The 27,638-nt window shown below is 42.2% G+C and overlaps 1 protein-coding gene across 1 annotated transcript in view; it reads right to left on the bottom strand.

The window, feature by feature from the left end:
- ZCCHC24 (zinc finger CCHC-type containing 24) overlaps positions 1-21,568 on the bottom strand; it is a 116,123-nt gene extending 94,555 nt beyond the window's left edge. Inside the window, exons 1-2 of the mRNA XM_075154376.1 lie at positions 21,220-21,568; positions 3,819-4,019 (exon numbers count right to left, since the gene is read on the bottom strand). Of these exons, the coding sequence (XP_075010477.1) occupies positions 3,819-4,019; positions 21,220-21,459 (441 nt within the window). The 5' untranslated portion in view covers positions 21,460-21,568. The remainder of the gene's footprint in view (positions 1-3,818; positions 4,020-21,219) is intronic.
- Between the last annotated feature and the right edge of the window lie 6,070 nt (positions 21,569-27,638).

Below are 27,638 nucleotides of genomic sequence, written 5' to 3'. Positions count from 1 at the left end.
TGTTTATATTTTGTAGTATTTAAAAATATAGATTTTTATGATAGTGGGTGAAAAGAGACAACGTAACTTTTTAAAAAAGGTCTTCTATGAGTTTCTACATCTGCTAGATAAATAAATGTAATAAAGAAACATATATCTTAACTATTACTGTCCCACAGCTCATCATTATTTGTCCTGGCAAGGGAAAGAAAACCTGTAGTTATCATGCATATGTAAGATGTACACTGCACAGTACCTAAGAGTACTGAAATAAGTAAACAAAGTTTTGACAAATCTATACACTGTTTTTAATCTTTATTCTCTAGACATTTTTCAGTTCATTCAAGTCAATGAGAGTTCTGTATGTGAAAGAGAGGTATGAGTAAGGTGTTATCATCTCAGCCACTGAAACTCAAAAATTAGTTCAGAGAAAATGTAGGTATGTTGTAAAGATGACACTAAAGATAAAAAGTGCTGTGTTTTTTATACACATAATAATTGCAACAACGAGTTTTTGCAAATGTAGGCAAATTCGAAATGATGAATTGCAGTCATAACATTGCTCTCATTTCTGCTAGTTTCTAAAACAGAAAACACACTTTCTATCACTACAGATCACACAAACTACATGCTAAAATAATAGAAGTTTGCTAAATCCATTTCAATTTCCAAATAGATAATTTTAGACAGGATATTGGACAGCCTGCAGATACCTGAGGTACCCAAATACTGAAGCTGGCTTTTTTTGTTTATAATTATTTAACCTCCTAGAATATGATCATCACTTAAGATATAAATCTGAACCGATACATGTATTTTCATTAGTATGGTATACCACCAACTTTTACAGCAGCAGCAGCAGAACACATGTCTTTACAATGTTTATAACAAGCAAAATTAAGGGAGGATATGAAGTCTCAAAGTTGTTACACAATTTCTTTGTTATGCAGAAAAACTCCATAAAACACCCCATTTCAAAATCTGTTTCTTATTAGGCAGTTACATAAAAAGAAAATAAAAATACCGTATGATTTACTGATATTCATTTGGTCCAAATCAGATTAGTTTATCTCTTTTTGCTATCCAAATTTAAGTACTTTAAAAAAGCATAGCTACAGCCTTTTTCCAGTAGAATTTGCAAAACAACTTTCATTTTTGACAGCACTAGAAAAACAAAGCATCAAAATCTAAGCTATTAAGTAGTGCATATAATGTTCAAATTGAGAAATCGCTTATCGTCAAAAGCAGTGGTAACAAATGGGGCCTTTCTAACAAAGGCCCGATCCTGCTGTTGGTGCTCCCTTCTTGTGCACAATGTTTTCAATGTTTTGAACATAACTCGTGCACACAGGGTCATCCCCTGTGGATCTGTCCTCAAATTTAGATAAAATAAGGGAAGTGCTTAAGTTTCTGTGAACGCTTAAGTCTGCTCTTTTTCAAGAAAGCACTTACATGTTGACTAGACCATAAAACATTTGCTTGTGTTAGAAACCTCCAATAAAGCAGAACTAATTTCATATTGCCTGTTCCTTAAGTAACATAAACTTTGATCTACAGAAGGAGATACGTGCACACACAGCAAAAGGCACTGATGAGATCTGTTCTGGGATGCCATACGTACACGTAGTCATGGATGTGCAAGGAGATGAAAAGCACAACAGGACAGCCATGAGAAGGATTGGGGAATAGAGTTTTGTGAGGAGACTGAGAAAACCTGGCTCGGTTAGTCCTACAGAATGAATGCTGAGAGAGGATATGATTGCAGTCTATTAATACATCCTGAGATAAACACCAGGGAGGGAGAAGAGCTATTTCAGTGGAGGACAATGTTGGCAGGAGAACAAATGACTATAAAGTGTATGAGTTACACTTATCCTGGAAATTGGAAGATTTCTAATTATGAGAGGGCTGAGGCTCTGGAGCAGCTTCCCACATCAGCAGTAGCAAGGGCAAAATACTGAAATGCTTGCCAACTAAAACCTGATCAGTTTACAAAAGGGACTGTATGATATGGCTGCCTGTAACTGTAGAAGACCGTGCGCAGTGAGCAAGCAGATGCCTCCCAGTCCTGTGTTCCTTCACCCATTACTTAACTAGCTCATAGGCCAGCCACAGAGTACGCTCTGTAGGAAGTCTTTTTCCTGGTTCACAGAGAAATTGAAGACATTACTAGTGGAATCTTAAAAAAATTACATAGGATGTCCAATTTAAGTAAATTAGTCTTCCTACAGGAACCTTAATTTGTTTGCATCTTCTGGATTCCTGTGGGTATGTCTTCAATATTCATTAACTGTTCTTTAATCTCTAGTGCTTCAAACTGTAAAAATACCTATGAAATAAATAATGCATTTCTGCTCCAACTCTGATATGTTCGCTTGGGACCATCTGTGCGAGCTGCATCTTGCACGTATTGATCGTCAAGGGACCTGTTGCATTCATTTGGTTTCTTACACAGCACGGCACAGCCATCTTCCACAGTTCAGCACTCTTTCTCTCTGCCACATATTTAGCAGTTGTAGTTCTCATCCCCTTGTTAAGTAATGTATGCTATTACATGGTCCTATCTCTACATTTTGCTGTAACATGCTAAACTGAGTACGTTAAAAACAGAAGTACACAAACCAGAGTATTTCTGATCTCCTAGCAAGGAAAATTTCATATTTTTTTCCTGAAGAAAACTGCCTTACTCAACGTATACTGAAATAATAGGAAGTAAAAATATTTTCAACAGCCACACCCAAGACTGCAAATGTACTTTAATTCCACAGTTTTCGTTAGAGTTAATGAGAGATATACAGCTAAAGTCCATGAAGAAAACAGTTTAGTCAGTGCGTAACAGCAGGAGGAATACACTCAGCTAAAGGTCATCTGACATTAGACTTGATTTCATGCTGACCCTGCTCAGCTGGCAGATGCTTTTCCGTCTGTCTTTTGGCTTATATATGTCTGACATCCTCAACGGTGAATTAACTGTAGTTAATGCTATGCAGATTAATTCTGCTGAAAGCCACACATTAAGAGGGTAGGAGGTTAAAGCCATAGTGAAGTGGATGCCAGTAATGTCCACATCTGTATTCTAGAGTATTGGCGACACTTTAATTTCCTTGGGACTCTACATAGAATATTGCTGGAGTTGTGAAAGTTTAAGCCAGCAACACGCCTGCATCCAGCTGAAACTTGAGAGGATGGAGAAACCTCGCACACTGTGGCTTGGAGCCTCAGAAAAAAAAATTGCAGAGTGGTTTTAGTGCACACTGGCTTATACCTCTTTTCTGAGGAAATAAGTATTGCTAGTTTTGCCACTACAAAAAAGTTCTGGGAGTCCAAGACCGCCACATTTGCCAAGTATAGCAAACCTCTTCCATGAGACGGAAGACATTTTGCACCAGATATACTTGGAGCTTGTGTCACTGCAACACTGATTGAAAGTCCTCATCTAGTGTAACAATTTCTTCTCCTTTAGCATATGTAACTTGTTATATTTTTACTAAGTGCCGTTGCCAAACTCACTATACAGTGTGCTGCTTGAAAACGTATTTTACATAATCTCTGTGATAGAAAATTACATAGTAGCCATTTTTAAAGTTTCTAAAATCTACTTATCATGTGCGTAGATTAATATTTTTTGTAATTCTTATTAGGCAAATGAAATAGCATATTTTTTCCATCAGCATTGTGATAAAGAATATATTAAAAGAACACATGGCTAGCTTGGCACTTTGTCAAGATATTTCTTCAGTGCTATGCACTCTAAAGAACTATTTCAGTCAAATTCTGTGTTACTAAATCAAGGAATAGTGAAAATTTTCATGAAGATTTTTCCAGAATATATTTCTTACCTGTGGGCAGTCTTTGATGTAGTGTCCCTTGTTAAAGCAGAGGTGGCACAGGTAGTTAGGAGGTGGCCTCTTGCTGGGTTTTCTGGCTTCTGAAGAAAGGGATAGGTCAGAGAAATGCTCGGTGAGGGAGCTTAACCCATCCACAATGTTATTGAGAGAGCCATAAGGCGATGCACTCTTGTACAGACTGCTGCTCAGAGCCTGCAAAAGAAAAGAAAAAAATAACGTGAAACATAGTGCTGTATTAATGATTATTCTGGGACTGATCTGAGTAGGAGAAGGATAAAAATAGCAGAAAAAATGTGAATTTTTTCATTAAGAACATGGCTGCATGTTTGAGGAGAGCAATATACAGGTCATTAATAAAGAGGCTTCCTGAAGGCAGTGCAATTGAGCTGGTCACCCCACTGCTGAGGAAACTGTTGAACTTGCCATGGTTCACTTAGTCCAACCTTTCCAGTAAGCAACGATTGCTTTCTTGTGTTTGATCATACCACAGTCATGGTACGGTTAGAATATGCAGGCAAAAAGCTGGAAGAACAACCCACAAAAAGGAATGTTTTTGTGTCCAGAACTACTTACACAAACAACACTAAAGTCAGGGAAAGGAAAAGAACACCAAGAAAAATGTAAAGTAATTTCTAATTTCCAATCTGGTTAATGAGACAGTCAACATAGAGTGCCGTGTTCAAACAGTAACAAGAAACATTCAGATCTATCTCTCTCTTGGATTTTCTAAGGGGAAACCTGCTGTGATTTAAACATTTCCTGATAAACAGTAAATACCTAGTTTTTGTACTTCATCTCAATAGGATCTTCACTCTCTCAATCTGCAAATCAAAATCAGGAGCTCCTAATTTGCCGTTCTGTAGTTTTAGAACAGCAGGAAACCCATAATAACCTAAATAGCTAATCTCCCTAATGGAGATAACAAGGATTCATTCATTTTAATGTGTTAAGGCTCAAAAGAAACTGTGTAGTAGGAGTGTAAAAAGTAAATAGTAACTTAAAAAAAAAAATTAACGTGGTAATGAATCACTGTAGAAACAGGACCAACTATTGACAGTCCTCTCCACCCTGAACTGATGGGACACATTTCACGGTGTTTCTATGTTAGGTCTGATACACCTCACAATAATGCGATGCTCATGTCATTCTCCTGGCATCAGAGAATTACTGCTGGCTTATGGGAAAGTGAGGTAAGAAGAGGTCCAGTCTGTGCCTCTGTGGAGACCTTGTTTTTCAGTGCTATTGAATCCAAGTATTTCAATGGAGTCTTTCTATATGTCACATATGTTTTCATATGTTTATATATGTTATATACATATTGAAGACATGCATTGAAATGGATTTAGAGAGTTTGTGAAATAAATCTGAAATGGAATTGCATTTATCTCAGAGATCTCAAACATTCAGGATGTCTGCACAGTGAGTGTGTTTTCTGGGTAACAGTCACATACCAAAAGAATCACATGGAAGCTTTACCTGGATGAGTACCAACTATTACTGAATCCCATCCCACTGCAGATGGTGTATACCATAAATAAAAATTCAGCCTAAGTGGCAGGCCACCACCATACAGATAATCTACTTCACCCACCCTCACTATAGTCAAACACCACATGCTGAGCTCCACTGACCCCTCTTACAAAGCTGAAGCTGGTGCACGGCATCAGGATCAATTCAAAGGGCCACAGAGTAGAGTCTGATCTCACGGGGAACTTCACACATGTCCTGGCACTGAAATGCCCATCATTTTACCCCCAGCACAGCATAGTTCTGTGCTGGGGCAAGAAGTTCTGGCTGCTGAGAAAGAGGATCAGTCACTTTGTTTCAGGGGTTAAACCCATACGTTTTAAAAGGAAAAGCTATTTCAAAACTAACAAAAAGGTTTTAGCTGCTTTAGCCATCAAGAAACCAAAGATACCTCCAACGGTCACTGGAATTTATTTTCTAGGATTTATTGGACACTATTGGAATGAGAAATTCTTGGCATCAAATTGTTAAAAGGAAGGGGAAGTGCTATGGATGCCAAAATAGTATTAATTAAGGGTCTTCAAGAAGTTCTTGTCTCCCTAGGAGCCACTTTCTCTTACATACACTTGGAATAATACAAAATCTTTCTTTTTAAAAGCCCCTCTTGCCAAGAGGTTCTTAAAGTACTTCACATGCATTACACCCATCAGTAACTTTGCAAATTCCCTGTTACCTGCTTTTTATAGAAGGTGGGTGTATGGACACACAGAATGTGTGAAATCCCAAATTCTTTACCCATTGCTAAAATCTGGAACATCCCCTGGAGATGTAGAATATATAACTCCACCCATCAGGAGGCTGTTATTTCTGCCCCCAGGGCCAACCCAGTGACAAAACAAAATATACCTATCTGCTGCCTTCAGTGGGCTTTGAATTGGACATACGGCTCGCAGCGGTGACTATTTTCTTTTCTACATATCCTTTACACTGAGCTATTGCCCCCATTATAAGGGAGCAATCTGGCACCACGACGAGATATCAGGTAATTCACTCCCCCACCAACCCTTCTTGGCACATTTCAGGTCAATACGGAAACGTAAGGGTTGCAATGACCACAGTTTTGCCCACTCTGTCAGCAAACCTTTACAAACTTTTGTTTGTTTCAACCACGGCAGCCAGAAGCCCTGTCAAAGGCCAGGATCCCATCAGACTACAGGCTGTACTGACACTAAATCATAATCTTAGCAGCCACCAACGGCTCTGTGGCCAAAGCGTGACACATGGCTCTGAAAATGACCACCTAGTTCAGCTGGCAGGCCATTTGTGTGATACATGCCAAAGTTGGACACGCCAAAACATCCAGTCTACACACACCACCGTGAAACACTTCCCTATAATCATCTTGAGGCCCAGTGTTAAAAAAGGAAACGACACAAATATAACATCCCAGAAGATGACAGTAAAGGAGAAGACGGACATTGCCGACATCACTGGTGCTTCAAAGAACAATGAATTCATTAAGAAAAATTCCTAGACAATCCCAAGATGCAGCCCATCCCTCCTGGTATAGAGTCAGGCAAACTGCTTCAGCAGTTCCTGCCAATCTGACCTGGAAAATGGTCTTAAATCAGCTTAACTCCGAGTCAACGTGAAAAACACATCAATCTGGCACTTGAAAGATGCTATAAAGAGCACCAGCACAAATGGTGCTACATCCTGTTGCTAGCTGTGGAAATCTCCAGTTCTTCAGGAGGAGATGAGGAAAAAAGCCATTCCAAAAAGCCAAGTTATATAATAAGGGTGGTGGTGGGAAAGTTCATCCCGGCCCCTGGAATCAAATAGCGAAAGCCCGGGAACATGTAATGGATGTGATGAAAGCAAATGGTAATTTAGTCCATTTTGCCTTTGTAGAAGACAAGGGGTGAATGAATATTGCTGAGATACATAAAACAGCTTTTTTTTTTTTGTCTGGGGCACTTAATTGAGCAAATCAGCAATTCAACCCTTACTAAGTGTTTGCACTGCTGCAAAGGGGATTTTTAAGAAGGGTTTTGAACAAAAACTTTGAATTAGCTTCACACTCAAAGGGCATGTCCGGGGATGATCAGAGTGACAGGGAGAATGTTGATGCTCTCAGACAGATGACAGTAGAAAGGAAAATAGAGAGGAAGAGGGAAATGCGTCCTGACTCATTCTGGTCTCAAGTGTATCGGTACACATCTGGGAGGTGGCAGGGAGACTGCTTCTCTGATGAAATCCACCAGAAGCAACGACTGCTTTGTGTTCACAGTACGCCACTAGTAAAGCCAACCTATTTCTTTAAAAAGCAGACTACAAATAATACCTCTCAAATGAAGTCTCATTTTGAGCTATAACAGGATAGAAAGGATTTGGCAGTGAAAGGGTTAGTGCTCTCCAGAAGCCGAAAGACCACACTGCATGTCCTAATTACGAGGCTCATCAGGCCAGCTGCAATGAATTCATGATCTCCTTATCTTGCTGTACTGGGAGGATGGGGGACCTGGTGGTAAAACTTAGAAACTGGCTTGGTGGGGAGTTCGAGCTGATAATGTAAGTTTGTTTGTTTGTTTTTTCTTCCTGTGAAACTTGTTGACTTAGTTGAATGTGAACCAAACTGAAAATCTGGTGTTGTACTTTCCAGAGGTAACCTCTCTCCTCAGTAGATCTTTAAACTGTATCTGTTGGTGGTGTTGGGAAGTAAGGTTTCCTTTGTTATTTGTTTGCTAACTGTTTCCAGTTAAAAGACACGTAATCCGTGTAAGGTTGCAGTGTGGTCCTTTGTGAAAGAGGCAGCTATTGTCTTCTATAGCTTTGTTACTCTGATTTCCAGTTGGGTAACATATGTGAGTGACTCAAGACTTCCAGCACCTAACTCACCTCTAAGAAATTCCTAGTTAAGTGAATGATCTGGCAAATGCTCTTGGTTTCCTTGGCTGGTCCCTGCCTTTCAGAGACAGATTTTGGCATTGATGTGCTAAGAGGTGGATAAGGAAACAAACAGAATTTATCTCTTTCAGCTTCTTTTTTAGCAATGGTATAAAGTTGAAAGTAAAGACAATGGTACTGTTAGGAATATGCAACAAAACATTTGAATGAATAGGTGGCAAGTCTTACTTTCCAAATTTCCCACGGGTATGGCTACTGCTTTAGCTGTAAAGGTATTTTTTTAACAGGGAGCAGAAAGCACAGATAGCATGATAGCATCCCAGTTATGACAACAGTTAATTCTGCACAAAGGTGATAGGATTACCCATCTTCCAGAACAGCTGTTACTAATAAGCAATGGCAACCTGTTTATGTGGAATGGCACCTTGTTATTAGGACTTATGGGAGGTAAGAAGCAAAGCTTTTAGGCATGGGACTGAAAACATAGAAGTGTATCAGGAAAATTCAGTTTCAGCCTTAAGTTCAGTATGTGGCTGCTGGACCCTTAAGGCAATGATAAAGGGGTACAGATCCACTAGTTACCTGACGCTAGAATGACCTGTGCTGGTTGAAGTGGTTGATAGGCTGCATCTGGCCAGTACATTTGTTTGGTGCTCTTGAGGTTGTTTGGGGTTTTTTTAATTCAAAACTATATTTTGAAAAACCACTTCCCCCTGCCTCCCCTCCCCCCCCCCCAAAAAAAAAAAAAAAAAAAAGAAACTACACTGGTACCCCTACACAGTATCCCACCAGTTAAAATAGAGGAGAGAAAGAAATATTTAAACTGGCCAAATGAGCATGAAGAAAATGCAACTTCTTGCCCTCTTTGAAGTTATCTATCTGCTGTTTAAGTGCAATAGCTAAAACTGGATAGGAGAAGCCATATAATGTTCCCAAACTGTTGGATTCTGTGCATAGTATCCCTCATCACAGATATCCTTCTTTGCTCCTGCTAGTTGAGGGATTTAACGTTGAAGTTGGCAGAGGTGACTACTCCACCTTAGCAGGATAATTTCCTTTGGATGTGGCATCATTATTGTGACCATTCCACCTGAAATCCGGTGGGTTAACATTAAAAAAGGCAAACCCAATGAAACAAAAAAACCCCACAACAGTCCAATACTAAAAAATTCTTCCCTATTTACAGCTGTTTAAAAGTATCTCTAAAGGACTTGTGAAAGAACTTGCTCAAGCTATAAGTTAGTATGACTTGTGCTAGTGGTTCTCTCCACATTTGTTTTAATTGCACATGCTGAAGTGAGGTCCTGTAGCACTTCAATATTGCTATAACGTAGTCCAGTCATCAATTCTTCCACTAGATGAAATAGTCTATAATTGAAAAGCGATGAGCAAGGAATTTTTGATGACTTATTGTTGCTTTAGTATGTTGCCAACCTAATAAAGCAAACAAAAATAAAGCAGTCTTAACTTCCAGAGTTAAGTTTAAGTCAGCAGGCACCATGGCTGTTTGAAGTTTGTTGGAAAAAAGGAGTTGGGTTGCCCTATCGTCAGTGTGTAAAAAGTAAGGTTTTCATATACTGTAAATTATAAACATTCTCCAGTCTGTGAAGCATGTATGATGGTAACCAGACTAGCCATCCTAATTATTAGCCCTGCACTGAAATGTCAAAACGTGCTTAAGTTATCAGCTTGGATTTTCATGAAGATAAGAACTGAGTACATCCCCGTGCTGTGTCATGGATAAAACAGTAGGGTAGACAAGCCATTGCCCTCACTCGGTTGCTACTTCCATGTCGGAGGAGAAGGAAATCTGAAGCTATCCAAACAGTAATTCAGTGGCTTGTACGTGCTAATATACAAAACTTAACCTGAGGGCCTGTATCTGTCTTCTCTGCTCGTACCCCAAGGCTCGCTTCTGACGTGGGATTTGTCTGTGGGGCCATGCAACATGTGTGAAAGCACAACAGTTGTGCCTGAAGACGATCATGTGTGGAGAAGAGCACTTCAAGTCTGTGACTTTTCTGTGCTTCAGCTCTTTATAAGTGCTCAAAACAGTTCCCTGTTTTTGTCCCCAAAGAAAACATCCAGTGCAGAATCAATGTTTATGGCCAACCCCAAAGCCTTCTGAAAATAGAGGGATTAAATGAAAATACTGTCATAAATTCAGTTGTATTACTTTGAGCCAGAAGAAATAGAGAAGTTTAATTACCAAGGCTGAACTGGAAAACCTCAAAAACTGCTCCTGTATGGCTTACGTCTGCTTTAGCTCCTCTGATAAATTATAGATACTTTTGCAGAAAACAGTTTAAGAGTTTACTGTTACTCAGTAACATTTTATCATTGGACAACTGCAAGCAAAGCTCATCACTCAGTGAAAAAATGTTTGTCTGGAGGAAGAAAAAAAGACTCGGGCTTCTGTTTCCTTCTGAAGTCAATGTTTAAGTTAGCTGTCAAAAAATCTGGTCTTGGGGCTGACTTAAGGAACTTGAGTAATTCACGTTTTACTAATCTAAAAGCACAGATAATGTAGATTAGCCAAGTAAACCTTAATTAATACATTCCTAGCTAGTTAGATTAGCCACGTATACCTTAATTCATCCTTCTTCTGTAGGAGGTTTTAGGTAAACATATGCTTATATTAAACTGCTAACACTGATGCCTACTTCTAAATATTTTGAGATAGATGGCACTAGGACTTTCCTTTTGCAGAAACAGTATCTTAAGGAGACAACTACCAATGCGGCATGACTTGCCAGTAGTTGTGAAGCGAGTCAATGGTAGGGCGATGAATCTTTAATCCAGCGGACAGATCTATCTAATCTAGTTCTTCCAGATCTGACAGCTCGGCTGGTTGTGGCTTCTCAGGCTGTAATTCCTCATCACTGCTGAGACTCTGCAGAACAGCAAGTGGGTGCAACATGCTCCTCTGTGTATGACTGGCATACCTTCAATTCACAGCAAGGTTGAAGAGCAATGCATGCCACCATCTCACCTTGCAGCTTTAAAATTTTGATCCAAAGCTTTCAATGAGTTTCACAGATCTTTAAATCTTAAAAAAAAATGCTGCTCCCCGTCTACTATACAGTGGTATAGAAGTAACAAAACGCTGACAGTTAAGAAGTTGCTCAGTCACCATCTTCAGTCTTGCTGAAGCTCAGGTAGGCCTCTTGGCTCTCTGCTAGTAGTGTGATCCTCCTTATTTCAGCCTGAGGGAAAGGTTTGCTGTGGATGGCAGTGAGGACACTTGCTTTACACAATGTACGGGGACCTCACAAAAAGCCTTTAATGGCAGATGCGGAAAGGTGGGAAAGGAGAGGATAGAGATTTCCTCTGGTCAGAGGTGCACAGCCTTGGAGGAACTTTCTAAGTCTTGCACCAAGCTCTGCAGGGATCCTTTTCATCCGCTGAACGCTGAACAACTGCTTACTTATGTTAAAGAGAAGCTCTAACACATGAGCACTATATTAGGGACAACGGAGACCATTCACGTTGCAAATTACTTTAACACATCCCCACAGGAGCCGTCATTTCTCGGCCTGTCCCTCGACTGCCTGCAGCTGAGCCTCCCCCAGGCTGCAGACCGCCAGCCTCCCTGACCTTCCGAGAGAGGGCCACGGGGACGGCCTCCGCCAGATACCTCAATCCCACTGCCCCCTCACGTTGTCAAAAAACAAGCCTATTTTGTCGAGACAGGGTTCTCGGACGAGGAGGAGGTTATGAAGGTTGTATAGCATAAAGTGAGGGGAGAAACGGATGGACATGTTTTGACCCCTGCACTTTCTGTTAACATCCCTGTTTCCTGCAGGAAATCTTGTCTCGGTCTGACCTGCAGTTTGAAAAACAAGAGTCGGGTTTCCTCTCATTTGGTGGGTCTTTTGACACTCCAAACATAAGAAAAATAACACCCGGAAATAGATATGTGCCTGTTTAAGACACACTTAGGAAAGCATTTACCTCCTGTGCAGCTCTTGCGTGATGAAAGGTTTTGCTAAGAAATGTCCATTTTGGGTTAAATAGAACTTTAAGTCTGAGACAGTTTTGTTTATATCATTTACATTCAGTAATGCCTTCTTGGCACAGAAACCCCTGCAATGGCTGCCAAAGTTTAAAAGAGGCAAAGCTAAGGTCACTGTCAGAGGTAGAAACAATACATCATCTGCCCAGAACGGGCCCCTCGCAATGCGCTTAGGGCCTCAGTTCCTGCGCTCATGGGAAGACAAAAACTTCTATTAAATTGAATATAGTGAGGAAAAGAAATTATTTCCATGCACTAAATGACAGGCTGGAATTTCATTTTGTGACTCCAGCTTTTAGATAGTTTTATCTACATTTATAGCCACCCTCTTAATCAGTTATAATACAGCACAGCTTGAAGTGTGATCTGAGCAAGTAAACCTAAAACTTCACAATCTGCTTCAGATAAATTATAAAATAACAACTGAGTAATCTGGTTTCCAAGTAGACTTAAGGACCTTTTTTTTTTTTTCTTCCCAGGTTGGGTCTGTTAGAGGAATGAATCTATTATTCTATTAATTTCAATTGCAGTGTATATTGGTGAAAGATGGTTATAAGAACACCTCCGTATTTCAAGGACCACTGATGCTCAAGCCCTCTTAAGAGCTCTTGCTGATCCCTCATTTTCAGGATGCAATGACTGTACAATAGTTCCTTTGCTTTCCATTCAGCCACAGGTATCCACAGCCCTAATGAATACACACAAATAGTTGCCTAGCAGGCTGGCTTAGCGAGAAGAAATATAGGCTCCGGCTCCCCTGCTACATTCTGAACCAAGTTTAGAAACCTGGAACCCCTGGGTTGGCAAGAGAAACCTACGGGAGCAAGATGATCCTTTTGAAATGTTTGCTTGGTTGGCAGTTAGCTGGATAAGATGTAAATATAGATTTCCAGATTCCTGTGATCCACAAGTTTTGCACTTGTGTTCATTCAAAAGAGACACCAAATCCTGCCATGTGCAGGGAGTAGGTGTGGGTGGTCTTTTAATACAGCAGGCACATATTTCTGCTTTGGATATGAGAGCAAGAGCCCCGGACCATGAGGGCATTTGCTGATCTTCAAACTAAATCCGTAGAAACACAAAATGTATTTCCTAAGATACAGGTTTTGGAAGACCACGCGGCAGCTCTCCTATCAGCAGCAGTTGAAAGAGCTAAGAAAAAGGGCCTACAAGAGGCTCCTTAAAATTCCTCTTAGTCGAAGTATTGGACTTGTTAGTATTTGCTTACACCAAAACACATGACAGAAAGTAATGGGCTGGGCTTGTGATATGTTAAAACTTAAAAAACACCAAAACTCCCAACAGCTGCACTGGCCTGGCTAGGCAATGAGGGACATGGATAGAGCCCGGGCCTTGTAACCCTGCATTTATTCTGCTTTCCTCAAGTGAATCTGTCTATAATTTTAGGTTCTACTTTTAGTAGATCACAGATTGTTTGTAATGTTTCTGAGAATAAAAACCAACCTGCAGGAAAAAAGTAGTGATCTAAGTTGTGACACTTATGAAATACTGTCTGTCTGAATTATGTCAGCATTACTGTTAGATTTGAATAGCTTTGTAAAACTTAATCGGTTCCTTTGATCCATGATAACTTCTCTGGAACCCAGACAGAAACAGAAGTAAACAGCCAGGAAGCAAAGACTTATATTCTTCCCATTTAATTTAATCATTTCATTGTGGCTTTCTAAAAGAGGAAGAAGGGCAATTCAGGAGAGTGGCAAAATGGGCATCAGGCTGCTGGCAATTTTCCTGGGGAAAAGAAACCGAGGAGAGGTACAAATATTAACCATTATATTTCACAAAACCATTCAGAAGCTTTAAGGTGATATCCAGTATCACAGGCAGCATTTATATGTATACATCTAGTTTTGATAACAGAATACCTTTCTTCTTGTTTCTATGCAAATACATATTATCAGTATTGTATGATTTAGCTTTGTAATATCTGTGCCTGGACCTTTTTGAACTGCACAGTGTCACTGTTTTTCATGCTTCTTAAAGCAGCATGAAAAAGATCCTCTGGTCTTAGATTTAAATATCACTTAAATCAGGTGTCAGAGTCATTTTATGGTCTACTTAAACTAGAAAATTTTTCTTTGCATTAATCCTCACTTAGTGACTGTCAATAACGTGATCTTTTCTTCTAACCTTTTATTACCAAAGTAACAGGACCATTGCTAAAAATTGTTTTCTATCTGTTTCATACAACTCCACAAAATCTCCCAAACAATAACGGGGGGGGGGGAGGGGAGGGGGAGAGAGAAGAAAAGGAAAAAAAAGCAGGGAGGGTTGGCTTTTGGATAAAAAGAGTTTTGTACACCTTTTGGTTATCTATTCATTCCATTCTATCTATACACTTCATAAATGAATATATTGGTTCAAGTCAGACTTGATTGTCTGATCATTTGTGCAGTTCATTGGAGAAGGATCTTCCTTTTCTATTCTGAATAACTGAGTCTCTGTCTGCGGAGCAGAAGAGGAAGGGATGAAAAATCATTACCCAACGCACAGTTACATCACCCCTTTGTTTGGGTGCCTTGGGATGGAAGACACTGTAAATGCATAAAATAACTGTAACTGAAAGCTGTGTGTATGAAATAGAATTGTAACAAGAATTCTACGTGCTTTTGCCCCCAATTATGGGTTGAGGTTTTTTTCTGTGTATTGCCCGGTATGTTTTTCAAGACATGGATGTATTTGTGAGACAGAAAGTGAATGCCAATGTTCCTCTCAATGAGGATTTGCATAAACACAAAATCCCAAGTGATTTAAAAGAGTTGGCAATAATTTTCAACTAATTGGGAAGAATACATATAATTGGTCTATCTTCTATTGCTTTTTTTTGTACCTATCAAAAAGAAATCGTCGGTAAAGCAGACAGCCCATATCCCTCTTCTGGAAGACTTGATTTAGGTTCAGCAATTAATATTTTAGCTCTTGCCAGCTTTCCACACATGGTTCAGCCTTTGATGCGATACTAAGTAGCTGCAGAAGACTATGGTGGATAATACTTCTGTTGCCACGAACTAAAGCCCAGCTGTAAATCATGTTTGAACTAGTTAAAGCTAGAGGTAGTGCAGGTGCACTGCATTTGCTTGAGGTGTGGGGAGGGTAAGGAAGCAACAAAAGAGGCTCTGGCTGTTGGAGTAACTTCAACACATCTTCACTACTACTTCTTGCTTCTGGGAGCTTTCTGCTGTTCTTACTCAGGTGAGGAATCCTGAGTAAAAGCAATGTAAGTGTACTTAGAGTGCTTCCTTAAAAGAACTAAATTTGGCTCTTGTGTATTCCCTTCTGCAATCAAATCGCTATTAGGTAATTCAGCCTCAGTGTAAAGAATGAGAAGGATATCTACCATATGCAGTACAGTGCACCTAAAAAAAAATTTAATCCTGGAGAGTAGAGAAGTCTAAAGCCATACCTAGGGGATACAAATGGAGGAGTATAATTTGTATGATAACTTGAGTTTCCCACTTCTTATACAAAATACAGATCTTATTTTCAGACTCTACTTCCTATAGTACATTCACGTATGGTTTTTTTTTTTTCTTCCTTCCCTGGCAAAAGAGGATGTTTTCCAAAGACAGAAGCAGCAAAGCAGGAGGCAATGGCTGCAGAAATAAGAACAGGGAGCAAAAAAGAATGCTTCTAGACTTAAAAACATGAATTTTTGCATTTTAAAGCACACATCCAACAGGAATTGGAAATAGAGTAGTTGTTAGCTCAAATACCTGTAATAGGATCTGAGACTTAAGTCCAGAACAGAGAGTGGGCTGTGAAAGCTGCACTTCATGTGCTAAAGCAATACCATCAAAAGGGCTCTAGAGCTGGCTGTGTGGGAGGACGGAGGAGGCTGATGCTGCCAAAATCCCCAAACGCATATTCTCTCTTGACTAACAGAGATTCAGCTCCTTGGAATCTCTTATAAGGACCAACGCGAGAAATGACATTTAACTTCTTGAAAAGCAGTTTGAAAGGAGTTCACTGGCACTTCAAGTAGCCACAAAGCATCTGTAATGTACCATCATCCTGAGGCAGAGAGCACAAGTTCCTCCAGCACGGGAATTGTTGAGCTATTGCCTTTTCAATACAATTTGTAGAAGGATAAGGGCACTGACATGTTAGTGCTTACATGAAGAATAGTGAGAAAAATGAAGAGAGGAAATCAATCAAATAATAATCACTGTTATTAAATGATGCTTTCATGTACCGCAGGCAACCTGCACGCTGCACTACTCTACTGCCAAGAACTACGCTTAAATAAGAGGAGATAAAACTGTGGTTGTTTAGTCTGCAAGTGAGAAGCAAGAAGTCCTGACTGCACTGCTGAGCACATTCAGCACTCTGTGGATCAGAAATATACTCTGTGTTAGAATAACTAATAATATTCCACAAAATGAAGGGAATCAGAAATGTCTTGGAGCATATGGCAATTTCTGCTAATCTGTATTTGCCTTCGGACCACACTGGTTGTGAGCAGCCTCTTAAAGGTGTTTTGTTCTCTCTTTAAATCTTTTATTCATGGCTGTTCTCAGACATATGACGCTTAATTTAGTAGGTCAATTGCCTGATCTTATATGACAATCCCTGAACTTTTCTGATACTATGAGAATAGTGAATCTTTTTTTTTTTTTTAATCTTATCCTCCAAATTAATTCGTCTAGGCTAAATAACAGATCTTTCTTCATCAAGTATCAGGCTAGTGTGTATTCCTCTAATTCTATGAAAGACAAATGGAAAACAAGTTTGTCTGATACAAAATGTATTTTCTGTAGAAATGCTAACTTCCTTCCATACATTTTTGTTCTTGACAGTGTTTCGTGGGATTTTGTGGTTGTTGTTAATATACGAATGTCACAGTCATACTAACTTTTCTTCTTTGGGAAGCTGCCTGATAAGCAGTATCTATCCCAGTGCTGCAGACCTGCTTCTGTTTCACAGGGGTTTGAACGTTATTTTCCACAGTACGCTCTCTAAACTTTTTTTTAATTCCACAAACTTTCCGATCCGCGTGATCTGCACCTTACTGTAGCAAACTGAACTAGCTCATGTTCTCTCATTCCCAATTAGTTCCTCTGTTGCCTGTAAGGACTGGATCTGGAAGTCCCTGAGTCAGAAACATGAGCTACTTTTTGAAAAGAGTGATTATTTTCTAATGTAGTGTATGCAGTTATTTGTGCTTAAATAAGATCTGTTTTAGGTCTGGAAAGTGGCTGTCATAGAAGTTTCTGGAAGGAATTCCCCTCTTGGAAAGACACGCAGAGTATTGCACATGGGCAAAGAATTCATTAGGACACAGGCTCCTTCTCGTGTGTAAATATTGGCTTGCGCCGGAATTAGCACTCTACTTTCAAAGAAACAAGTTTGATGATTATAATATGGTAATTTCTAGTTACTGGTTGCTGACTCCTCTTGACCAAAGTCAGCATTAATCTGGTAGGATGCCTACTGTGAGCATAGAAAAATACCGTATGAGTCTCTTACACCCTTATTCTAGGTTTCTCAATTATACCACTCAATGACACAAAGCCACAGTTACCTGGCTGTGTCTCAGACACATTAAATCCTATGTAACCAGCCCCACAACAAAACCTCAAATACTTGGCTCTGATGGATGGTGTTATAATGAAGGTGGAGCTCAGTTCAATAGCCAATTTAATGCATCTTAATGTTCTAACATGCTTTCGTTTCATATCTAGGACAATAAATGCTGCAGTAAAGTTTTATTTAAAGCAGGTCTGTTTTGCAAAATGAGTCTTGCATATGGAACAAAACACTCATTGTCGCTTTACTGTTTAAACCTTTATTATTGCTTTTTTTTTCCTGGTACAATGGGCTTTTATGCACCAAACAGCTGTGTTCATCATGTTTATTTAGAAGGCATCCATTGTAGTGGAAAAAGTCTGGAGGACAAAAATCTTGGTGAAGTGCAAGACTACTCTCTGGGTGCTGGCACTTTTATTTTTTTCCTTCCAGTTCCTTTGGTCAGCATGCAAGTCACATACACAGGCACTGCCATGCAGACTTGCAAACCCTGTATAATAGCAACTTTTCACAAGTGCTGTCTCTTATTCCAAGCGTTCTCCTCCAGAAATTTTCAATTGCAAGGCAACATACAGGACGCGTGACTATTTTACACCCTATGATCCTATCATTTCTCAATCTGTTGCTATTTTGGCCCCTCATTAGGTCACTTTCCAAATATTGTGTACAGCTATGTGTCAATCATTGTAACAGCTCGGCTCCAGACTAAGCCAACCCAGGACAAAACTGGGAGGAAAAAAAAGCCAACCAAAGCAAGCACTGTGTAGAAAACAGTCAACAGTTTAACTGTGGAAAGCTATGTGTTGTTCCAAAGATAGCATAAGCCTACTTGATGCAAAAGCAGCATACGGTACTAATGCTCCCCAAAATAATTTTACGCATTTGAAATACGCAGTGTATACCCAATGGCATCTGCAAATAAACAGATGTTAGAATCTCAAGAATTAAGAGCATGACATTGTAGGAAACTCTTGGGTCACTCCTGCCAAAAAAGCAGTCTAGTTTCCCGTTTCTGGAAAAAATGGAGCATCGAACATATTGACAGAACTTTTTTTGAGCAACAGGATCTCTAACACCTCCTAAACCCTTGAATGAAAGCTGCTGTATAAGCAGGCAGCATTAGCCTGGGGAACTAAAGGGTTCTTCAGGGTATATCCAGCAGGGCAAATGCATTCCCGTGCCATATGAGATGGCTGTGCCCCTTTCCGTCTTTTTCAGGTTACCCTGTATTATCACGTAGTTCAGGTAAAAATTGGAAAAATAGAAGTGTCTCTATCAGCCACATAGTCAATGCTATTGTTGTCACAGGCTGGAAAATGAACTGGAACAAACTGACATGCTTGATTTTTTAAAAATATTAAAATATCTGTATAGAATGAAATGGCTCCTTATTTCCTGAACAGTGAATGCTCTAGGCTTTTGACAGAGCTGGCATTCTCAGTTGTCATTCATGTGCCTCAGGAAACTGTAATGAGGTTAAAAAGAGCAGAATAAAGTTGCATCCATACAGCTCATGGATGATAGGAATCTGTGCAGAAATGCAGCTAAGGTGCCTGCTGGGATCCAAAGCAGCGTGGCCGGGGGCTGACCGCTCGGAGCTGGGGCTGAAGCAGAGGCCTGGGAAGGCCTGGCATACCGGGAAATGATTTTCCAGAAGAAAGGAGAAAAGTTTGGGGGAAAAAAATGGAAAGAAATGCGAGCCAAGTGGAAAGGGAGAGTGTGTGACAAAAGGATTAGCCCCTACTTGCAAACAGTATAGTAGAAGCAGAAAATGAACTCGGGGAGAACTTTAAGGAAAAGAAAACTGTTTCTCAGAGACTGTTTCAAAGGCTTCCTGAATGCAGCCTCCGTTTACTTGTTCCTTCCTTTTTCTCCCAAGAAAAAGAACCTGCTGTGAGCAGAATGTATCCCGACTTGAACAAACACAGACCTGAACGCAGTCCCAACGTGGAGACAGTCCGTGTAGGCCAAACTCCTGGAGTCTTGTTGCTACGTGGGCACCACAAATCTTGCGAGCCAAGCAGGAAGGGGCAAAATCTACAATTTGTAATCAACAGGTAGGTAGCTGGAAGTTTAAATTACGCTGCCTGTTAGTCTTTTCACAAAATCAATATGCTTGTTAAGTCTGCGTGCTTTTAAATTGAGCATGTTATGTTGTGCTTAATAAGGCTGGGTACGTCAGACTGAATGGATTTTGAACTATATACTTTCAAAAATAGTGTCTGTTTTGAGACTGGATGTGCTTTGTGGAATTCTTAAGGAAGAAAGAATTTCTAATTAAGGAAAAAAGAATGTGTATATACAACTCCGGCTCCTAACTTAACGGCTATAACACCAGAACAGTTGGGGAATTCGATTTGTTTTTTATTAACAACCCCATACCTTCGCTGACAGAACAGAAACATGTATTTTGACTGAGAATACTTTTTAAACGTGTGCTTTAACTTAAATGGCGTTGGGAGGACTCTCAAACGTCATTCTGTTGGAACTGCCAGAGCGGGCCAGATGCATAGTCCGCCTAACCCTCATCTAAGGGAGCCACCGTTGAATGTCTGTGGCAAGAGCTCCATGGTAGGGAGTAACGACAATGTTGGATCTTTCCTGGAGAGGCAGTGAGATGTGGGGTGTGAGGTGCCACCTTGCAGTACCTCCATGCATGTGAAGTCCCTCCAATGCAGAAGTGCTTGACCTCAACAACTTCCTGTGACAGGGAGTTCCACAGTGAATTGTCTTTGCATACTCTAGTTTTTTAGCTTCCTTCCCTTTGGTTTCACTTAGTCTTGTTCTTCTGTTATGAAACGTGCGCAAAACTTTTTTCACTCCGTTTTTGTCACGTTCCTGTTTATATCTCTTCCTTTTAAATAATGCCAGCCCCTGATCTCAAGCTATGTATATTCTTTATATATAGCTCTTTAAATATAACTTTAAAAAAAAAAAAGGGAGGGGGGCTTTTGCATGTTATTAGGGTTGTAGCACGTTGTGTGCGTCTCCCCTCGTACCCCTGGCACCGTCCCGGCCGCGCCAGGGAAGTCGGTGTAACCATTTACCAGACTGTCAACACGGGCGCCCCGCGCGCTCGCGGGCGGCGGGAGGCGGCGGCAGCGGCGGCTTCGCCAATGCCGCTCCGGCGGCGGCGCCTCGCCCCGGCCCGGCCGCCGGCCCGTTAGCGGGACGGGCGCCGCCGCCAGCGCCGAGGGGCCGGGGGGGCGCGCTCCGGCGGGGCGGAAGGCTCGGGGCGGGAAGGGGCCGGGGTCGGAGAAGGAGCCTGCGCGGCTGGCCGAGCCTCCCCAGCGGCCGCCGTGCGGGGCGGGGAGCGGGGCTCCGCCGTCCCGCCGGCGGGCTCGGTCTGGCTCGTGGGGGGGGGCGGGAGGCTGCCGAGGCATCATGGCGGTTGTGGCCTGGGGGGCCGGGGGCAGCGGGCCGGGGGCTGCGCGCCGGGCGGCGGCGGCGCGGACTCACCTCGCTCCGCTGGAGCTGGAAGAAGCTGTTGAGATAGCTGGAGCTGAGCGAGGAGCCCAGCTCCGGGGTGCTCTTGGTGTAGCCGAGGTCGGGGTGCTGGGACGAGGCGGGCTCGGGTCTGAAGGCATCGAAGGCGCTGGCCTGGTGCGTGTCTTGCAGCGAGAGATAGACCCAGTTGAGGAGCTGGGCGGGCTGGTAGACGGACGCGGCGCTGGTGTCGATGGCTGACAACAAGCTCATCTTTCCCCCCGGGCTCTGCTGGCGGCGGCTGTCCCCGCGGTGCCGCTCCCTCTCCCCGCGCTCCGGCCGGCGCCGCTTTCCCGTCCCTGCCCGGGGTGCTTCCTCCTCGCCGCCCGGAGGAGAGGAGAGGACGGGCCGGGCCGGGGGCTCGCTGCCGGGCCCCGCGCCGCTCTCGTTCCCCCTAAGGCCGGCGGCGCCCGCCCAGCCCCAGCGCTCCGCGCAGCACGGGCATCGCTGCCGCCGCCCGCGGGCTTCGCAGGAAACTTTCTGCGCTCGCCCTCCCCGCCCGGCCGGTGCCTGCCCCGCTATCTGTCTTTATTCCCACTCCCGCAGGCAGCGGCGGGGAGGGGCTGCCGGCGCTCCGGCCGCGGCGCCGCGCCCCCATAGGCCTCCCGCCCGCCGCGGGGGGGCCGCGCTGCTGGATGCAGGGGCGTCCCGGCGCCGCTCCGCCCCCGCCCTGCCCGGCTGCGGGCGGCTGTGGCGGGGGGTGTGCGCCTGTCTGTGTGTGTGTGTGTGCGCGGGTGTGCGTTTGCCTGTGTGTATGCGCGGGTATATGCGCGGGTGTGCCGGCGGAGGTCCTCGGGCCGCCGGCCGGGGGTGTCCCCGGGCCGCTGGCGACTTGCCCGCCTGGTTTGCGCCGGCTCGCTCCCCGGCCTTCCTTTTCCTCCTTCCTGACGATTTCTACGCCAAACACGCGCAAAGCCCTTCCGAGGGCGGCTCGCCGGGCCGTTTCGGTGTTGTTTTTAACTTTCCAAGTTTTGCTCGGTATCTAGCCTTCCCTCCCTTTCCACTCTCGTTTCTGTTTCTTGCCGGTGCTAGGAGCTCATCGTAATCTGAGGTTCCTTCTCGTTAAATCTCTGTCAGAGCTCCAGGTTTACGAAGGCTTCCTCGGTCACTGAGGTTGTGCCAAGCCTTGCAGACTTAGGGTTTCCCAAATAAGGCAGGCAAGCGGCGCGATCTTCCCTTTGAAATCCATCTAGGTAGCCCTGGCGCTGGCTCTTGGGGAGCCTGGCTGCGGTGGGATACACGGGAGTTAAAGCTGAGTAGGCCTTTTAAGGAGTCGGTAGCACAAAAGAGGATGATGAATGATTCTCCCTTTAGGAAGGAGCCTGAGTGGGTAAGCTGGTAATTACAGTTCATAAACTCTTCCCCGCGATGAGTGGAGTGGAGCAGGGCAGCAATTTCTTGCCTTGGTACAAACACTGTAGCAATCAAACTAGGAATTTTCTTTTTAAAACCAAAGGAACTCCCAGGAGGTAACTTAAAAACTTGAGCAAAGCTCCTTGTGCTCTTTCCTGAGTGACAGGAGGCTAAAAATTAATGTGTCTTCCTAGTATGCTCTTGGAAAAAAAAAATGCCTTCCTTACTTAGATAACAGAAAAAATCTGACCTTTGAAACATCAAAGTTGGCATCTAGGTTTGCTGTAATGAGCTATATGTCACTGCTAAGATTGAAGAAAAATCGCTGTTCTGAAAAGGCATAGTTACAAGCAATAGAAAATGCAGGTCAGCGTACGCACAGTAGAAAACGCTATTAAATTGTCAGCTGCAAACACTAAAGGTGGATGCATTTTACTTTTGAGAGCAGGTAGTTAAGGCAGCACAGCTATCTGCTTGCAGGAATTTAAGTGAAGATGAAGACTGTAACTTTCCAGAACTGCAAGGCGAGCTAAAGTTTGGAACAGCTGAATCAAGCTGAACTCCTTTAGTGGTGCTAATATTTTTTTTAAATTACAATGTCCTTGCAGCATGACTGCAGGTTGCTCATTTGTAAGCTGTCTTGGTTTACAAGCCCTTTGGAGCACATCTAAACGTGTGCCTATCAGCACGAGAAGGAACAAACTACGCCAGTGTAAAGGCTCTCTGTAACTCTGTAACTGTCCACAGCATAGATCATAATAACAGAAGAATTAAATCAAATTGCATCCCAAACTCAAACAGTTGCATAGTGTTTTAAAGAAGCAAAAAGGTGAATGGGGCTTAGTGACTTAATAAATTGTGGAGGAGGATTTTCCAGGATTTGCTGGTAAATGGAAAAAGAACAAGAAATACGGATCACATCTGAGGAACTTGCCTTTCTGGCAGATGGTGATAGTAAAGTCAGGATATGGTAGAAAGTCTAGGGGGGGAACCAGGCTGAAGCTGCTTGTTTTGTTGTTGTGGAGTTTTTTGTAGGCATGCTAATTCCTTCCTTAAAGACAATTTCTATTCTTATCACTTCTCTCTTTTACTTGATAAATTAAAACAAAATGTATTTTTATTTGGCAGCTCCACTGTTCACTCTGTTTAGTAAGATGCTGTGAAGCAAATGGGAGTTCTGAACAAGCAGAAAAGATAACATAACACGGTTCTTGTAGTAATAGAGGTCAAAATATAGAGTGGCTGAGGTGATACAATGTTTGGGACGAAGAGGTTTTGGTATGTTTTGATACTTTTTTTCCAAACTGAATATAGCCCTCCTTGTGGTTGGTTGATTGGTTTGATTGCTTTAGTTGGACAACACAGTACAGATCACAACGGGGCAAGGGAAGGCAGAGTTAGAGTGCACTTATTACAGCAGCTGCATTCAGAGGTGCAGCAACCCCCTGTGATGTTAGGGACACTATGTGTTCCACCAGATGCATTTGAACACTGAAAGGTTTTGGCTGTAATTTCCCCTTGACAGTAGCCCTGGTGGCTTCCAGTAATCAGGAGGAATGAGTGAATTGAATAGATGCTTTATTTAGCATATCAAGAAAGGGAAAGGCTGCAAATGTTTCTCCTATGAATACCTTAACTAGAGAGCACCCACACTTTGAGATTCAGTTGTCATCCTGATCTTCTGCTGCAGTTTCTCTGGAAATCAGTTTCTAGGCAGTTCCCCTCCCTTTCTGGACTTAATACTGCTCTTAGCGTAGCAAAGTGCTGCTACCGCATTTGCTACAGTCCAGCTATGTTCAAGATAGCGATTTTTTTCATTGTAAGTCCCCTCCTTCTTCACCTCTAGAAGTCATAGATTAGGGAGGAGAAGATTGGTACAAACAGTCCATTTCACAGGTACATCGCAGTAGAGAAAAAAAAAAGTTGTCTAGTTCAATTGCATCTGTTGTGCTCCAAAATATTTGAGACAAAACTGTCCAATGAGACAGTCCAATGGCTGCAAGACGCCTTCAGGACATGTGCAATAATCCTATTGATTACATTGGGGTGGAGTATAAGTGACAACAACTATATGGATTATGCATCAACCTTACGGTGCTGAAACTGTTATTTATTTATCCTCCTGATTTTACTCATGAGTAGTGCTAATGAAGTAAAAAAAACAACTGGAACTGTAACATGAAACTTTAAATAATCTGAATGGCTTAAGTGACTTGGAAAATAAAAGCCTTGAAACAGGTCAAAGGCAAACACAGAGATAGTATGCAGCATCTTCAGTCCTATTCCCTGAGTAGTGGGTGACCGTGTAATTTATTCAAAATGACCTTATAACTGCTCACTCAGCCCGACCCCTTAGTGAGCTGGACCTCTTGCGGCTGCTCTCTTCCCAAGGCATCTTTGCGTAATTTTCCACTTCTGGCCAGGACTTGTTGTTTCATAGTCTAATGTGGTTATATTCCTGCTTTCAGTGTTTGTACCTTTAAAGGATGTCAGCCTTTAAACTACACATATGATGTTTTTTAATTTTTTTTTTTAATGGTACTCCACATTTTAAAAATGAATGTGCCCTAATAGCAAATACCCTGGATTCTCATGCTTTTAAAGGTGTCTTTGTCTGAATTGCTGTCGTCTTATTCTACTTCTAGATTAGATGGGGCTTCAAAAGGAAAATAGAATGAATACCCAAAACTGCCAATAAGACAAGAGAAAACAGGTAACTTGAACTCACCACTGTATTCTCCAGTTTCTGTAATCGGGATATACGTAATGCAATGGGCCATTCAGCTGCAGTATAGCTGGAATATTCCAAGCAAATGTTTTTCATATGCTGCAGCAGAGATTCTTATCTTATTATGAAATAATTTAGCTATGCGGTGGAAACAGTGTGTAAGCGCTCTTCAAATTATGAGAAGACATTTCAGCAGAGTTGTAAACTGTAAAAGTACATCTGCATGTGGCATTTCTGAGTTATGGACGTCACAGCCACTTGTGCGTGCTGTGTAGGTACAACAGTTCTGCTGCCAGCAATGAAATATAGCATAAACCAAAGTTTGTGAAAGCAAGTCTAGGAAAAGCATGTACTCATGTATGTTACACCACATATTTTTGCACTTATCTAAAGGCTCAGTTGCAACCTAGTGCTGAGGTACAAAAGTCAAAATTCTTGTTTTCTTCCTCTAAGCTACTCTTCCTCCTATAGCTTTGACATAGAAAGTTCTGGAAATGGATGAACGTGAATTTATAGCTCATTCATATGTAGAATTTTCATATGCAGTAATGATTTGCTATGGGTAGTGTGTGAAGCACAATTCCTGCAAGACTGTCGCAAACCACCAAGTGGGCAATTGGTATAACAGATCCTCTTGGAGCACACAGGCTGTGCACCTGGCCAGTTTACGGTTTCAGGTCTTGGGGCCTCCTCACTTGCTCTATGTTAAGACGTCAGTGCATTGCTGAGTAATTGCATGAAAGATGCCCTGGATATGAGTAGCTGTGTGAGAAATACTGGTTTGATTTTTGCATTGTTTTGTAAAGCTTCCTGCAGACTCTTCAACTGCAGCACAGGCTTCTGAAGCATTCTGTTATTTCAGTTTTAAAAGACAGTAGCTCCTTGTCTCCAGTACTGATCTAAAAGTTCAGCATCCCTGTCCAAAACAGTAGCTAAGGCCTCTTACCCTTTTTACTTAGCCCATCCTAGCCCCTTTCTCTTGCTTGACCCAGGAATCCAAGAGAGGAGTCCAAGGAAGAGGGCAGAGCAGAGCAGCAGGGCAGCAGCGGTTAGGGAGAGGAGAAGCGGGTGCAGGGGCAGCCCGTCTGCCTTTCAGCCTTGGAACCGCTGCTGGTGCTGGCTTCACCAGCCAGAGAAATGTCAGGCGAGTGGGGAGGCCCGGGGAGTTACTGTCACCTGGGAATCCCTCTAACCTGCCTTATGCTGTAGGAGACCTTTTACTGAGGGCATTTCTTAAATGTCCTCACTGTTTTGTAACTGGCTACCAAATGAAAAAGATAGTGCTGCCTGTGGAGCCCCTTAAAGACATTGGTGTTAAAGCATGCAATAAAAATACTCAAACAACTACCCAAGGAGGGAAAGGATGACTCTTTATTTGATTTTTTTTTTTTTTTTTTTTTTAAATGTGTGGAGGGTTTTATTTGTACCTTTTTGTGTGTGCCTTTACTGCATATGGTGTCTCTGCCCATCTACTTCTCTCATTAAATCCGTGGTACAGCAAGCTCCGGGAGCCAGATATAATGCCTAATATTTTGCCACTTCTTCTCCATGCTTTCCTGGGAGTGCCACCAGATTGTTTCTTCCAATAACTATAAACCCTCTGAGTTTGCTTGCTGAGGTAGAACAAGGCTTCAAAAAAATAAGAGTTAGAGCAATTGCAGGAGTGAAAAAAGAATGACAGAGATAAAGATAAGTGAACTGATGATTAGTGGATGGCACAGGTCATAGTGGTTAACAGGAGATGAAGAGGACAAGAGGGGACTGGTGGGACCTGTGAACAGAGTGGCTGTGGTGGGATTGGAAGCTGGGATTGTATCTACAATTAGCTTTTGATTAATTGGTTATTTGACTGCTTTTTGTGGAAGTACTGATTGTCCTTAAGTCGGCTCAGGTCTGGAAGCAGTATTTTATTCATGGTATGGAAATCTGCTTGCACCACAGTTTCACAGAGAATATCGCTACCGCCTGCTTCAACATTGCACTCTAACTGACTTCTTCTTAATGCCTTCTTTACATACCTAGGATTATCTGTGGGTTTGCTTTTCCTGTTTTATCGCTGCTTTCCATGAGGCTGGATAACAGAATGAGTATTTCATTTGTTCACAAGCATATGCATCTTATCCGTTCTGAGTTGCAGGGCCATGTTGATTCTAAAGCAGGCATTTCTCTTATTTAGCACTAACCCTGTTGCAGGAAAGTTTGTTTCCTGGTTACTTTGAGTTGACACATTATTTATATCAGAACTGGAAACTCTCCAAGGAGGTTTTAGGCAGTCCTTTACATGAAAGGAATGAACTGCAGACAAGATTTT

Source organism: Calonectris borealis, chromosome 7 (genome assembly GCF_964195595.1).
Source record: "Calonectris borealis chromosome 7, bCalBor7.hap1.2, whole genome shotgun sequence".
Taxonomy (NCBI): Eukaryota; Metazoa; Chordata; class Aves; order Procellariiformes; family Procellariidae; genus Calonectris; species Calonectris borealis.
This window is presented reverse-complemented; position numbering and strand designations above follow the sequence as displayed.